This window comes from Elephas maximus, chromosome 1 (genome assembly GCF_024166365.1).
Source record: "Elephas maximus indicus isolate mEleMax1 chromosome 1, mEleMax1 primary haplotype, whole genome shotgun sequence".
Lineage (NCBI taxonomy): Eukaryota > Metazoa > Chordata > Mammalia > Proboscidea > Elephantidae > Elephas > Elephas maximus.
The window spans coordinates 85,480,415-85,495,812 of record NC_064819.1 but is presented as its reverse complement, the minus strand read 5'-3'; the positions used below and the strand labels follow the sequence as shown (position 1 = coordinate 85,495,812).

The 15,398-nt window shown below is 39.8% G+C and overlaps 1 protein-coding gene and 1 non-coding gene across 17 annotated transcripts in view; both read left to right on the top strand.

Annotated features, from left to right (window-relative positions):
* Positions 1-5,281: 5,281 nt before the first annotated feature.
* TRNAL-CAA (transfer RNA leucine (anticodon CAA)) lies at positions 5,282-5,388 on the top strand. The gene is made up of 2 exons: positions 5,282-5,319; positions 5,343-5,388. It is a non-coding gene; the product is annotated as a tRNA-Leu (tRNA).
* Positions 5,389-5,634: 246 nt separating this feature from the next.
* Positions 5,635-15,398, top strand: part of LOC126077532 (DNA-binding protein RFX2-like) — a 48,244-nt gene continuing 38,480 nt past the window's right edge. For 5 of the 16 annotated variants that reach the window (XM_049887122.1, XM_049887121.1, XM_049887119.1 and 2 more), the window contains exons 1-3: positions 11,661-11,820; positions 12,459-13,055; positions 13,295-13,436. In XM_049887122.1, coding sequence (XP_049743079.1) covers positions 12,642-13,055; positions 13,295-13,436 — 556 coding nt within the window. In that variant the 5' untranslated portion in view covers positions 11,661-11,820; positions 12,459-12,641. The other 11 variants (XM_049887107.1, XM_049887068.1, XM_049887075.1 and 8 more) reach the window with 11 other exon arrangements.

Genomic DNA, 15,398 nt, shown 5'->3' with positions numbered 1-15,398 from the left:
AATGGGGATGTATCTACAAGAGCGAATCTTACTAACACTATGCTGAGTGGAAAAAGTAAGTCTCAGAAAACTATATACCATGTGATACCCTTTTTATATAAACAAAAGGATTGTGGTCACCTACAAGGCAAGGAGTCCCTGGGTAGCACAGACAGTTAAGTGCTGGATTACTAGCTGAAAGGTTGGTGGTTTGAACCCACCCAGAGGCATCTCAGAAGACAGGCCTGGGGATCTGCTGCTGCCCTGAAAACACTATGGAGCAGTTCTACTCTGCACACATGGAGTCTCTGTGAGTTGGAATTGACTCAGCTGGCTACTAAGGACAACAATGGGGCAAGGTGGGAGGATGAGATAGAGAAGAAAGGCATAGGTTGATGTGAGTTTTTATCTTCTGGTTTTTGTGGTGAATGGTAGACTCTTGGGTATTTATTACATTTAAATTTTTAATTAAAAAATAAACCTGCTATTTTGAATGTAGCTAAATGCAACTTATAAATGATTCCAAATTTATCTGAAAAAAGGTAAGCAACCTTTTTGAATTAATTCAATTAGAATTTAGGCTCCTAAAGTCAGATATGGGGTCCATTAGGATTCTTGTGACTTCTCTCTGGTTCTTCCTTCATAACATATGATGTTAATTCTACATCAAGGCTTCAATGTCCACTTTTTCCTTAATTCCTTTGCTACCTAAATAGAATACTGTGTGTGTGTCTTAAGTCGCTCTTGTTTTTTTCTGAGATGGCCCCCAGCACGCAGAGAAGAACATGCTCACTAAGAGGTTCGGAAAATAAGGGGAAACTGACATGACTTCTGCCCTCCATGGTGTACAATTTAGGAAATGAGACAATACACATGACAGTTAACTAACACTTAAAAAAAAAAAAAATTAAAGGCACTATGAAATTAAGAGCAAGTGGCTGTCAGATGGTGAGACGAAACCATAAATCATCCAGCAAAATAAAAAACAAAACTCAAAAGTTCTTAGTGTACCAATGGTGAGTGAGCTGCCTTTTCACAAACAAAAGACAATAATTCTTTGATTCAAAGAAATAGTTAACCAGTGTTGGGTGACCCAACTGAACTTGATTCCTGAGGAGAATACAAGAGAACATGGCTCTGTCCTTGATAAAGTTAACAAAGTCAATTAGAGGGAAAAAATAACATGAACGAGAAGCGGAGAACAGAAAAAGACTTGTGGGTAAGTGAAACATTATGTACTGCAGGAGACCTCAGCGGTCTGAGAGGAAGCTGAAATCCTAGGTCTGCATTTCTTTAGCAGCTCAAAAGTACCCTGTTCTTCTAGAGGCTGGGAGGCCTGTGCCCACTGACTTGGTCCTGCAACATATTTTTACTCAATTATATAATTAAATCCCTTTACCTAGTTTAACCCAGGATTCCTCCTTTTCTGAGGTCTCTTTGAAGACTGATGAGAAAGCCCAACCAAGCTACTGTTGGTAGAATTATTGTAGGGGAATTAGCTTTGCTACATCATAAAGGAAGGTATCTTAGATACCTCAGAATGTGTAAATAGCAGGTGCATTTGACATTATTTCCTTAGTTACGCTTCTTTTTCCCCTACTGGTTAGGAAATGTAACTTTCTTAGGCCTGACTTTATTGGCTTAATTTTGTATTTGAAGTTTGAAATGTGCGCAGGGCATCCACAGGTAACTTTCAGGTTATCCTCTGATGCAACGTAAAAGTATTCACTTTGGTTATTTTTAGCCTACAGGACACAGGTAGGCTCATGCCTCTTTCCCACATTCCTCATTCAGAGCAAATGCACAGTTTGTCTGGATAATAGTGTGTAATGTTAATCAAACCTACTTTGGCGTTTGTGATTAACAAGAAGAATGTAACTAGGGAAAAAGAGAAAATATAAACATGTTTATTATTTATACTTTATATATACTTAGGAGGCCTGGGTGGCACAAATGGTTAAGCTCTCTACTGTTAACCAAAAGATTGTCGGTTTGACCTCAGAGGCACCTTGGAAGACAGACCTGGCTATTTGCCTCTGAAAATTCATAGTCTTGAAAACCCTATGGAGCAGTTCTCTGCACACATGGAGTCACCATAAGTTAGAATCAATTTGACAGCAACTAACAAAAACAAATATATACTTAAGTATATATGTGATATATTTTTATTTAATACATATTTTCAGTATAGTACATAATACGTCTTTTCGTGTAGAGAGATAGCATCTTTTTCAACCTATACATTACAAGAAAAGGAAAACTGGAAAAAATGCAACCAAGTATTAACATAGATGCTGTTGATGAGATTATGGATGATTTTTTTTTCCCCAGTGTTTTTTTTCTTTTTTTTACCATTCATCATGAAAACTTTTTAAGCACACACAAGAATGAAGAGAATATTCAGTGAATTCCTCCATACCATCTTCTGTTTTTAACAATCATCAATTTATGGTCCTTCCCATTTCGAACATATTTTACTTTCTACTACTATGTAAATTCCAGACACAATATCAAAGGATCAGACATTTTTATGAGCCTCACAACAAGAACAGGTAAGACATTCTTCTGCAATGTTGAGAATTAAATCCTTTTTGTAAAGTTGACATAGACTACTACTGTCAGCTTGTGTCTTGTTTTTCTTTTAATCCTGCCTACTCCCCCCCACCCCCCTTCAAGAAATTGTCAGGCCTTTCAAAAGTCCTCTGGGAACTCCAAATTCCTATTGAATAATAATATCTTTAGTAGAAGTATTCACATTTAATTATACCTCAGCTATTTCAGAAAGGATTTCAAGCCATTTATAACAATATCTAAGACAGTCAAGGTTGTTATTTGCCATGGAGTTGATTTCAACTCCATAGGATTTTCAAGGCTATGAAGATGATTGCCAGGCCTGTCCCATAGAGCCTCTGGGGTGGGTTCAAACTGCCAACCTTTCAGCTAGGGCATAATTGTTTGCACCACCTAGGGATTCCCTAGTCAAGGTAGAAGAAGTTTAACATGCCTTGGGAATTAAACAAGAATGAGACAAAATTACAAAAAAAGTAAATGGTAACACAAAGACACAAAATGGGCCACAGTTTGGTTTTAAACTTTTACATGAGAAACCTTGTTAATTTTGTAGCTTATAGTTTCCATAAAATGGAAATAGATCCTATGTTTAAGAGAGTCAAGGGATTCTTGTTAGTAAAAAGATAGGCATTTCTGTCTGTATTCTTGGTAAATACAAAACCACATCACAGAGCTTATCTTTCACACAAAGGGTGTCTTAGAAATCAATAAAGAAAAATGACCATCTCAGTTCAGAAATACAAAATTCCTTTATACATGAATGTTGAACCTTAGCAATAATCAAAGCTGTATGACAGTGCCTTACCATTTTTCAACCATTAAAGTGTTTACTTGGTTGTTGTTTGTTTTTTAATGATAGTATTCTGTCTTGGGCAGGTTTATATCTAAATTGCTTCAATTTTTTTGGAAGGCAGTTTGGCACTATCAAAAGCCTTTACAACTAGATAGTCTTTGTTCTAATGATTCTATTTCTAAGAATTTATTTTAAGGAAGTAATTTTGGAAGTTTGAAAATACACTAGGATTTTGTTCATAGCATTGTTCATAAAAACAAAAAATTAGAAACAGTCTAATGTTCATCAATACAGGTTTGATATGGAATATCTGCAGTGATCAAAATTCTTACAAAAGGATATTTAACTTTGTGGAAAGATGTTCATAATAATTTTAAGAGCAAGTTAACTACTACATATACTAGTAAAAATATATTTCACATGACATACACAAAAAAGGGCCAGAAGAAGATTTATCAGAATGTTAATAGTGGTTACCTCTGAATAGTGAGATTATGTATAATTCTCTATTTGCATTTTCTACAATCTGTGTGTACTTCATAATTACAAAAAACAATAATTACCAATACTGAAGAGGTTACTGTGCCATGTTGGGAATCCCTTCCTGGACAATTTCCTTCCAGTGGAGCTATATAGCTCATGAAAGAAAACTTAAAAGTCTCTTGAGATTAGAGACTACTGTTTCCTGTACTTCTCACTCACCGTTTTCTCTTTAATTATAAAAAACAGGATATGAAACCAAGGAAGTCGATGGGAATCTAAGATTAGGCCTACTGAAACGCAAATCACCTCTCTTCATGCAGAAAAGACACAAACTTTGGTTTACAGAGCAAAATAAATCTTCAGTGCATTAATAAATAAAGTAACCTATCAGGACAAAACCTAATTAAAATCCCCAAACCTATGTTTCTACTCTGAGAACTTCAAAGCCCAAAATACAGCACTTAGAAAACTACCCCATCACATCGACTCCACGCTATATAGGCCAGGCCCTGTACAGGCATATGGCTTAAAAAAAAAACAGAAGTTCATTTAGTACAGTGCTCCTGACCCCTAATGGTTCTCAGTCTAGTTGGAGGAATAACTTCTTATTGCTTATTCTCAGGGCTCCATCAAAATATGTGACCTCTGGCCTTCCAGGTCCAAAACTCAAGTAATTTGTCGCAAAGCTAATTCTGGATAGAGGGAGGCTGGGTAACAGCTAGGAAAGGCGATGTAGCTCATTCCTCTTTTCTCACCCGCCAACCCCCTTAAAAATCTCAGTGAGGCTCCCCGACCCGACACTGGACGCCTTGGAGACGCAATTCGGAGCACCTGGGAGCGACCAGGAAGGTAGCGGCGAGCCTGTCCCTTCTGGAGTTTCTCGGGATCTGGGACTGGCTGGTCCCTCCGGGCGGAGACCAGACTTGCTTCTCGGCCCCTGCGCCGGCAGGATTCGCCGCACCCTACGCGGACTTTTCCCAGCTATTCTCCGACTGTCACCGCCGGAGCCCAAGAGAAAAACGAGTGGCAAGGCAATTCTGGGGACAAAGGAAGTCGAAACACAGGGGCTGAAAATGCTTTTGTTAAGGTTTTGGTTTTTTGTTCCTCACCATCTTCAGAAGGAAGAAACCCTTAGGTCGAGACTACCCACACTCAAGATTTCAATGAGGATTAGAGGTTGGAAAGCCGACCAACTAGCTTCCTTGTTTCCTTTACCTGGGTGGGCTGTGCAGAGGATATATATTTGCGCGCCCTTCTCAAGATGGGGATAACAGCTGAAAGCCCCATGACTGTCCAGTTTTTTCTCTTCTCGCAGTCTTTTTGTTTTTCAATCCACAGGTGACCTTCTCCGGCAGTTACCAAGCAACCCTGACGTCACCACTTCCTTGGCTAAACGTCAGTCTCACCGCTCGCTTATTGCCTATTTTAGAGAAAAATCTGCTGTTTTTCATGAGTGTCAGGATGGCCGAGTGGTCTAAGGCGCCAGACTCAAGCTTGACTTCCTCTGGATGGAGGGTTCTGGTCTCCGAATGGAGGCGTGGGTTCGAATCCCACTTCTGACACAGAGGCTTTTTTTTTTTCATGCCATTTTCAAACAAATACGATGGTCTAAACTGTATATATACAAACAACTGAAAATCCCGACAAATAACTGACAATCTATAATTTAAAAAATGTTTTCACTGGGGTTAACCTGATTTTGAAAGCGGGAGCATCGCGATACTTTGTTGAAGCCGCGAGATTTGGGGGGTAAGGTCGCATAATAAAGAGCGGTTAGGCTCTGTTGCATCGCGAGATGATTCGGAAGCCGCGATACTTGCGGCTTGGGAGGCTCGCCGCTGTAAGGTACGAGAGGAGAAAAGGGTCGACCGCCTAGGATACCATCATCTGTATGTACTCCTGGCTCGCCTGGGGTCTCGTCTGGATACTTCCTATAGCCCTTTCCGTCCAATCCCATTCACCCCTCTGGCTCACTACAATGCTGTCTCTTTCTGAAGAACTCCTACACAGATCCTTTCCATTCTCAGAATCATGGAACTAGCTCACAAACATTTCCTTTGTAAGTTATGCGCATTCACACGTTGGCCGCTGATAATTATTGTTTTGTCTCAGTCAAAACTAAGTACAGTTTAAACTCCCATCGCACACAAATGTATAGAATAAAATACATGAAAATTCTGTATCTCCCCTCAATGTAAGCACTGTCAAAAGTTTCTTTACAGTTTTTTCATTGCATTCATTATATATATATACACACACATGCAAACACACACACATACGTATACACACACAATATTTTGTTTATTTTTTACAGAAATGCAGTCTATGCGCATCGTTCTCTGACATGTTTTTTACTTTATATTTCGGGATCTTGCCTTGTGCACACTGATTCTTCTTCCTTACAAAGGAGATATTGCAGATTATTCCACCGTATGGATACATCTACTTTATAACCACTTTTTTGCTAAACATGTAGGGTCTTTCCAGTAATTGCTCATTCAACAAAAATTTAATGAGTGCTCTTTATGTACCAGGAATGCATTCCCCAGAGATATAGCAGTAAAAAAAAAAAAAAAAGTTTGCTCTTGTATAGTTCATATCCTAGTTAAGTGACTGGCTGTCTCAGGAACACCACATTCCAAGATTTCGTTATGTTTTAGGAGAAGATAAATCTTCCATCTTCAGACTAAATGTCTAATCCCAGTTATTGAAGATTCATATCTGCAGGATGTAAGGGTAAATACAAATTAAAAATAAGAGATTCCACCCCCTCCTTTTCTTTGATCAATCACTTTAGAAAACTCGTGAAGTCTTTCTCTGTTTCTTAAAAAAAATCTGTTTCTTAGGAGTATGTAAATCAAGGATGTTTCCTCAAGGATCTGGAAGTTATCTCTTTGGAAATATAATCATCAAGGAAGAGCTCCCTACCGCCTCCCAGCTTCCTGGGAGGAGATTACCACAACTTCAGGTATTCCACCAGAAAGATGCTAGAAAATTAGCAATTTTATCTTGAAAATGTGAATATAATAAATTGTACCTACTTAACTATACATATAAAGAGTAAAATTTCTTTCTGTTTTTGTAACCTCATTATCAGGTTACCTGTGATGCATTCATGTTCTGGTTTAATGTTTGTTCAATAATAAAACTTTCTTTTCTGATTTTGTGGTGAGGTTTTCTGGGTTGGGAGTAGATTTTGTTTTCAGTTACATTTCCCCAATGGAAAGTAATACAACTACCCGCATTTTACAGACGGAAAAAAGTTGAGCTCCAGAGAAGTTAATTGTTCAAGGTCATTTGGTCAAAGAAATATTTGTCTAAATAATTAGCTGTCTACCTTGGCTGTATGTTAAAATCACCTGAAGAACTTTTTAAAAGCACAGATGTCTGTGCCCCACTTTAATTAGTCCGAAATAGGGTCCAGCATAGGCATGAGCAAGTTTTAAAAACTCTTCTGTGTTTTCCAGTGTGCATCTATTATATGCAGATATATAAGTGAATAGATGAGCTAAAAGTAAGCTAAATGTATGTATTTATGTTTATAACTGTAAGAAAAGTAAGAAAAAAAGAAGAAAAATTGGAAACTAGTATGTTCTACACGCCACGTAAATTGCTTTGCTCCCTGGCCAAGTGATCTAAAACTGTGCTGAATTAATCTCTAGTCTGTCAGTTCTAGTGATCTGAATCTTGGCTGCATGTTAAAGAAAAAAACCTGGGGGCTCTAGAAAACATGTTGACCCTTGGGCATCACTCCAAACCCACAGATCAGAATCTATGGGACTTCAGGTACAGCACTGGTGTTTTTTACAGGATCCAGGAACACCTCGGGTTCAAAATTTAAGGGGACATAAAATAAACTCAGTAATCAAGAAAAATAATATTTAAAATAACCAAAATTAATTTTAAAAATCCATGATGAACAAATATCAAAATTTTAAATACAGACAGCACCTGACCTTGCTCTTGCACAACTCAGCTTACCCCAATCTCAGCCCTGATTCCAATAAAACTTTCTTTTACTAACAAATTTGATTTTATTATCCAAGGAATAGAGATTACACATTCTTTTCAAAAATGCTTGTAACAATTACTGAAATTAACCATGCATTTGGTCCAGAAAGAACAGTAGATTCCCAAAACTAGAAATCTTATTTTTTCATAGCAGAGCAAGAAGATTCAAAATTAACAACAAAAGGGAACACGAATATCTATTCAGTTAGAAAGTAAAACTTTTATATAAAGTATCTTAAAGGGGAAATCAATACAGAAATTACAAACTATAGAAAAATTAATGACAGTATGTCAAACTACTTCCTAATAATCTGTCAGGTATACCTTAATTGCTATTCAGAAGAAACTGTAGAGGCTTAAATGTACTTATTAGAAAATAGGAAAGATCAAAATTAACTAAATATTCAGCTTAAGAACCCAGAAAATGAACAACTATATAAACTCCTAGTAAGCAGATAGAAGTAGCAAAGGTAGAAGCAGAAATTGATCATATCCAACACTGATTAGGGTAAAAATGTTGGTAAGGGTTTGAAAATATGAGGACTCTCACCCTGTACTTTCAGTGGTATTGTAAATTTTTGAAGCCTTTGGGGATGCCAATTCAGAAGAATCTAATAAAATTTTCAATATGTATCTACTTAATTTCTTTGGAATCTATCTTATAATAATATTTACCCTTGTCCCCAAATATATGATGGAAGGCTGCTCATTCCAGCCTTTCTTTTATTGTGCTTTAAGTGAAAGATTACAAATCAAGCCAGTCTCTCATACAGAAATTTATATACACCTTGCTATACACTCCTTGGAAGCCCTGGTGGTAGTGGTTAAGAGCTACGGCTGTTAATCAAAACATCAGCAGTTCAAATCAGTTCTACTCTGTCCTATAGGGTCGCTATGAGTCGAAATCAACTCAACTGCAGTGGGTTTATGGGTATATACTCCTAGATGCTCACCCCCTAATGAGACAGCACACTCATTCCCTCCACTCTCTCTTTTCCTGTCTATTTGGCCTGATTCCAATAAAACTTTATTTACAAAAACAGGCAGCTGGCCTCTGGGCCCCACTTGATTTTTTAAAACATTGCCTTAAAATGTTATCTTCATTACCAAGGTTTTTGTTTTTTTGCCACTCTCTGAAACTTTTCTCTAGTGGCTCTGGTTTTGTAAAAGCTCCACAGGTGATTATTCTACTGTGCAGCTGCAGCTTGAGAACCACCGCTTTAGGGGCATGAACGGATTTTATTTCCTCTACTGACACCGTTTTCCTTAATCGGTTTAGCTCTGCAGCTAGAGCTTTACTTCCCTAACCACAAACTTCCACTGTTCACATCCCATAAGATAAAAGTGATTCTTTGATATTTTCAGTACTGAAGTAAAATAACCCCTATTCTTCCAGGTTGATTTCTTTTATTCACTCATTGAGAAATATTTCTTGAGTACTTAATATGTGCCAGGTACTGTGCTTGCCCTAGGGGTTGTAATACGGGACAAACTGTGCCCTCCAGGACACACAGTTGGGGCAGAAGACAGACAAGAAGAAACAGGCAATTGTAATACAGTATGACAAGTGCTAAAAGAGGTAGCAGAGAAAATTTTGGTGAGGAAGTGCTATCTAAGCTAAACCTCAGTATAAGGGAGAGAAAGCCAGAAATGGAGTGTGGGTAGGAGAAAGACTGAATAAGAAGGAACAGCATGTGCAAAGTCCTAGTGGGAACCTAAAGTAGTTCAAAATGATATTTGTGAAGACTTTGCAAAGAGAATGTAGTGGGAAAGGAAGCTAGGGAAGATTCCAAACCAAATCCGTTGCCAATTGCCCCATAGGGTTTTCAAAGCCGCAATCTTTACAGAAGCAGACTGCCACATCTTTCTCCCATGGAGGGGCTGGTGGGTTCCAATTGCCAACTTTGTGGTTAGCAGCTAAATTCTTAACCATTGAGCCACCAGGGCTCGTTCTAGAGGAGATTCCAAACCAAATCGAACCCACTGCCATGGAGCAGGTTCCAACTCATAGCTAATGAAACACTGCCCGGTCCTGCACTATACTCACAATCGTTCATATGTCTGAGCCTATTGTTGCAGCCACAGTGTCAATCATCTTGTTGAGGGTCTTCCTCTTTTTTACTGACCCTCTACTTTATCAAGCATGAAGTCCGTCTCCAGGGGCTGGTCCCTCCTGATAATATGTCCAAAGTATGTGAGATGACCTCTTGCCATCCTCACTTCTAAGGTGCATTTTGGCTGTACTTCTTCCAAGACAGATTTGTTGGTTCTTCAGGAAGTCCATGGTATATTCAATATTCTATAGCAACACCATAATTGAAAGATATCAATTCTGCTTCAGTCTTCCTTATTTATTGTCCAACTTTCAAATTCACAGGAGGCAATAGAAAACGCTATGGCTTGAGTCAGGCACACCTTAGTCCTCAAGGTAACATCTTTGCTTTTTAACATTTTAAAGGGTCTTTTGCAGCAGCTTTGGCCAATGCACTATATTGTTTGATTTCTTGACTGCTGCTTCCATGGCTGTTGATTGTGGATTCAAGTAAAATGAAATCCTTGACAACTTCAGTCTTTTCTCATTTATCATGATGTTGCTTATTGGACCAGTTGAGAGGATTTTTGTTTTCTTTATGTTGAGGTGTAATCCATACTGCAGGCTGTATGTAGTCTTTGATCTTCATTGGTAAGTGCTTCAAGTCCTCTTCACTTGCAGCAAGCAAGGTTGTGTCATCTGCATAACGCAGGTTGTTAATGAGTCTTCCACCAATCCCTATGCTGGCGTTCTTCTTCATGTAGTCCAGTTTCTCAGATTATTTGCTCAGCCTACAGATTGAACAAGTATGGTGAAAGGATACAACCCTGACACCCACCTTTCCTGATTTTAAACCACACAATATCACCTTGTTCTGTTTCAACAAGTGCCTCTTGGTCTATGTACAGGTTCCTCATGAGCACAGTTGTTTGGGAATTCCCATTGTTTTCAATGTTCTCCATAATTTGTTATGATCCACACCGTCAAATATCATTGCATAGTCAGTAAAACACTCCAGTATTCTCTGCTTTCAGCCAAGATCCATCTGACATCAGCAATGATATCCCTTGTTCCTCATCCTCTTCTAAATCTGGCTTGAATTTCTGGCAGTTCCCTGTCAATGTACTGCTGCAACCGTTTTTGAATTAACTTCAGCAAAATTTTGCTTGCGTGTGATATTAATGATATTGTTCGATAATTTCCGCATTCTGTTAGTTCACTTTTCTTTGGAATGGGCACAAATATGGATCTCTTCCGTCAGTTGGCCAGGTAGCTGTCTTCCAATCTTCTAGGCACAGAGGAGTGAGCGATTCCAGGATTGCATCCATTTGTTAAAACATCTCAATTGATATTCTGTCAATTCCTGGAGTCCTGTTTTTCGCCAATGCCTTCAGTGCAGCTTGGACTTTTTCCTTCAGTACTATCTCTTCTTGATCATATGCTACTTCCTGAAATAATTGGACATTGACCTATTCTTTTGGTACCCTGACTGTGTATTCCATCTGCTTTTGATGCTTTCTGCGACCTTCAATATTTTGTCCACAGAATCTATACCTATATACCATACCATTTGAAAGAATCCAAGATTTGGATTAGTGATAATTCTTGACCCGAAGAAACTCCTTGGAGAGCGGAGTTTGATCTTGACAACGTGAGAAGCAAACAGCCGGTTAACTCCGGAGGTGAGTTTGAGAGTTTTCCGCGATTTTGCTACTCTCTTGATGCAGGAAACAAAGGCTAGTGAACCACTGAGAAGGCGAGACCTCCCAGCGTCCTAGAGAGGATCCGGAAGTAACCTAGGTTTTTGTAGGCTGTGCTGGCTGGGCGACCGGCTTCTTTACGGTCAGTTAGAAGTTAATTTTTACTTCCCCCTCACCCACTTGGAGTTCCTGGTGAGGAGATCGGATTCGCTGGTTGGAGTGGCGGTGTCGGAGACCTAGCCAGTCAGGGGGTAGGTGGTTCCTGGGCTCCGCGGAGGGAGCGGCTAAGAGGGCTGATTGTGGCCAGAGTTGGCGTCCACTTTTGCCGGCTGGCACCCCCGGACGTTTCAAACCGTGGACTCCGAGGTGGTCCTCGGCGCGAGCCAGACCCTGGTCCATGGGGACCACCCGCTTTCTCATCTGGCCTGCGTTCTTTCCGCAGGGCCTCGGACGGTCTGTCACAGCCCCTGAGCCAACCCAGATTCCAAAAACCAAGGTTACTTCGGCTCCTCTCTAGGTTTAAACAAGATTTTCCTGTTGTTTTTTAGTGCCCCAGAGTTATTTGGGATGATGGATTGTTTGGCTCTTTTTAGCTCTTATCCTGCTGTTTTATTGTGACATAAAGAAAATAATGTTTGTGAAAGCACTTGGTAAACTGCACTTATAAAGCACTATATGAAGGTGAGATTTTAATATAAAAAGGGGGAAAACACCTCCTGTTGTGGAGATAGACATAAAAGCCAATAATTCCAGCATCACCTGCTAAGTACCGTGAAGGAAATGAACAAATGGTATGGAATTGGAAAAGGAGGGGGCAACTTTGGGAGGTAGGAAAAGCAAAAATCTTTATGGGAATTCATTTGGATTTGTGATCTATTGTATCTTACAGCTTTACTGATAGAGATTCCTTATGCCGTTTCCTAAGTCACAATGTATCTGCCATCTAGGCTGTCCTGCTCATCATAGAAGAGTTGCCTATTTCCTTTCCACCTGAAAAGAACCTTAAAGGGGATATCTCAACCGAGAATGTTTAATACCTTTTTTTGAGGCGGTTGTTTCAACCCGGCAGACCATGAAGCCAAGAGAAGCTGCAGAGTTGTCCCTCCAAGTTACACAGGAGCCTGTAGGGCTTCAGATCGTGAAGGTGGAGGAAGATGAACATATCTGGAGACAAGAATCCAGCTTTCAAAGGAAAGAAAGCCATACCAGGGAGATCTTTCGCCAGCGGTTCAGGCAGTTTTGCTATCAAGAGACACCTGGGCCCCGAGAGGCGCTGAGCCAGCTCCGGGAGCTCTGCCGACAATGGCTGCAGCCTGAGATGCACAGCAAGGAGCAGATCCTGGAGCTGCTGGTGCTGGAGCAGTTCCTGACCATCCTGCCTGGAGAGCTGCAGAGCTGGGTGCGGGAGCAGCATCCAGAGAGCGGGGAGGAGGCAGTGACAGTGCTGGAGGATTTAGAGAGAGAGCTGGATGAGCCAGGAGAGCAGGTGGGAGAGAGAATGTGGGGTATACTGAGGGAAAGGGATTTTGATCTCTGTTCTGGGGGGGAGGCATCTGTCCAGCAGTTGGAGAGTGGGCAAATTGCAGTTTTCTCTACTCAAGTCTAGAGCTACTTCTGATTTTGTCTTTATGTTTGGATGTGGATAAGTATTTTTGGGTATTTTCATGGATTTTTTTTTAGCTCTAGTTCCCATATTAATGCCCTCATGAACCCATTTTTTACTAGGTTCCTATTAGCTCACAGGAAATGCCTTTGAAGGAGACAGAACCTATGGAAACAGCACAGGAGTCACCATGTTTAAAGTTGCCCTTGGCAAACCAGTTAAAAAATGAATCTTCGCTATCCAACCACCCCTTGCAAGACAATGGTAAGATTCAATCTAGTATACAGTGGGAGGAGAATAGAGGTATTCCTTTAGCTGATCTTGGGAACCACAGCGATATTTACAATTGTGGTTTATGTGATTTTACAAAGGGTAAAGAAAGTGTGGATTCGTGACTCTTGCTCTGGTGTTTCACAAAAGTATGTGAATCTATCCTCCTTTCCACTCATAAGACAGTAGGAGGTTTTCACTTTAACTGGAAGGTGTTCAGTTACATGATTCTAATCTCCCTGTAGGAGTCCCTGGGTTTCAAAGATGGTTAAGCGCTTGACTACTAGAAGCAAAGTTCTCAGTTTGAACTCACCCAGAGGCACCTCAGAAGACATGCCTGGCAATCTACTTCTGAAAAGTCACAGCCTTGAAAACCCTATGGAGCACTTACTCTGCACACATGAGGTCTCCATTAGTCGAAGCCTACCCCATGGCAACTAATAACAACAAGCCCCCAGTAGGAAATCAGGCAGAAAAAAAAAATTTTTTTAAATAGTTTAATTATTTTTTGTTGTTGAGAATATACACAGCGAAACATGTACCATTTCAAGCATTTCAACACACGCAATTCAGTGACAGTGGTTACATTCTTTAAGTTCTGCAGCCATTCTCAGCCTCCTTTTCTGAGCTGTTCCTTCCCCGTTAATATAAACTCACTGCCCCCTAAGTTTCCTATCTAACTTGATCCATATAGGTAGATCTTGAAAGAGCACATGCTCAAGGCAGACATTCCTTACTAATTAAGCTAAACTATTGTTTGGTTTTAAGAAGACTTCAGGGGATATTTTTGGTTTTCGATTTGAAGATTATCCAGCTTCCATGGTTCCAGAAAGTCTGGCGTCCATGAGAATTTGAAATTCTGTTCTGTATTTTTCCACTTTTGATCAGGAGTCTATAGAATCTTTGATCAAAATGTTTAGTAATGGTGTCCGGACACCATCCACTTCTTCTGGTCTCATGGCGAAGGAGGCAGTTGTTCATGGAGGCAGTTAGCCACACATTCTATTTCCTCTTCTTATTCCTGACTCTCCTTCTTTCTCTGTTGCTCCAGGGAATAGAGACCAATTGTCATGCCTTGGCTAGCTGCTTGCAAGCTTTTAAAACCCCAGGCACTGCACTACAAATTAGTAGGTAGAACAGAAGCACTATTCATAATTCTTGTGACAAAATGTACCCACAAATGTTTTCAGGTTCTCAGGTTTTTTGGGAAATTGCTTTTGTAATTTCAGTGTGTGCTGCCACCAGGTGGGGGACCTGTTTAACTGTGTGAAACTAAAGAAATGGGTATTGGCACTGCATTACTATGTTGAAAGGGTATTTATTGTTTTAGGTGTTGCATCCTGGAGGAATGCTTTTGCAAAAATTTTGTCTATTTTTTTTTTTTTTTTTGCTGGGAAATAAGCCTTATAAGTACATTTACTGGTTCCTGTGTGCTTGGGAGAATGTACTTCTTACAAGAATAGGTTATTTTTAGGCCCCATTCATTCTCAGGTGCCGCGGCATCCCTGATCAGCTGTCAGTTGTTGTCTTGCAATCTTCCAGGACTGCTCTTCTTGTTTCTGAGCTGTAAGTACTATTTTAGCAGTAAGAAAGAATTCATTATAGTGGTGATTTTCCACAGACACAAATTCCTATACATTATTCTTAGGCGCTATTCATTCTCAGGCGCCATTGATTGCACGTACGTGTTGCGGCATCCCTGGTCAGCTGTCAATTGTTGCCTTGCAATCTTCCAGGACTGCTCTTCTTGTTTCTGAGCTGTAAGTACTATTTTAGCAGTAAGAAAGGATGCACTGGAGTGATGATTTTCCACAGGCACAAATTCCTATGTTTTTATCTACTTGTGCAGGTTGATCGAATTAGGCAATTTGCTCCCCTTGTGTATTCTCATGTTTGTTTGGAGGTATGCTATAGGTATTCTCCTAGTTTTGCAGAACCAACAATTATGTTTTTATG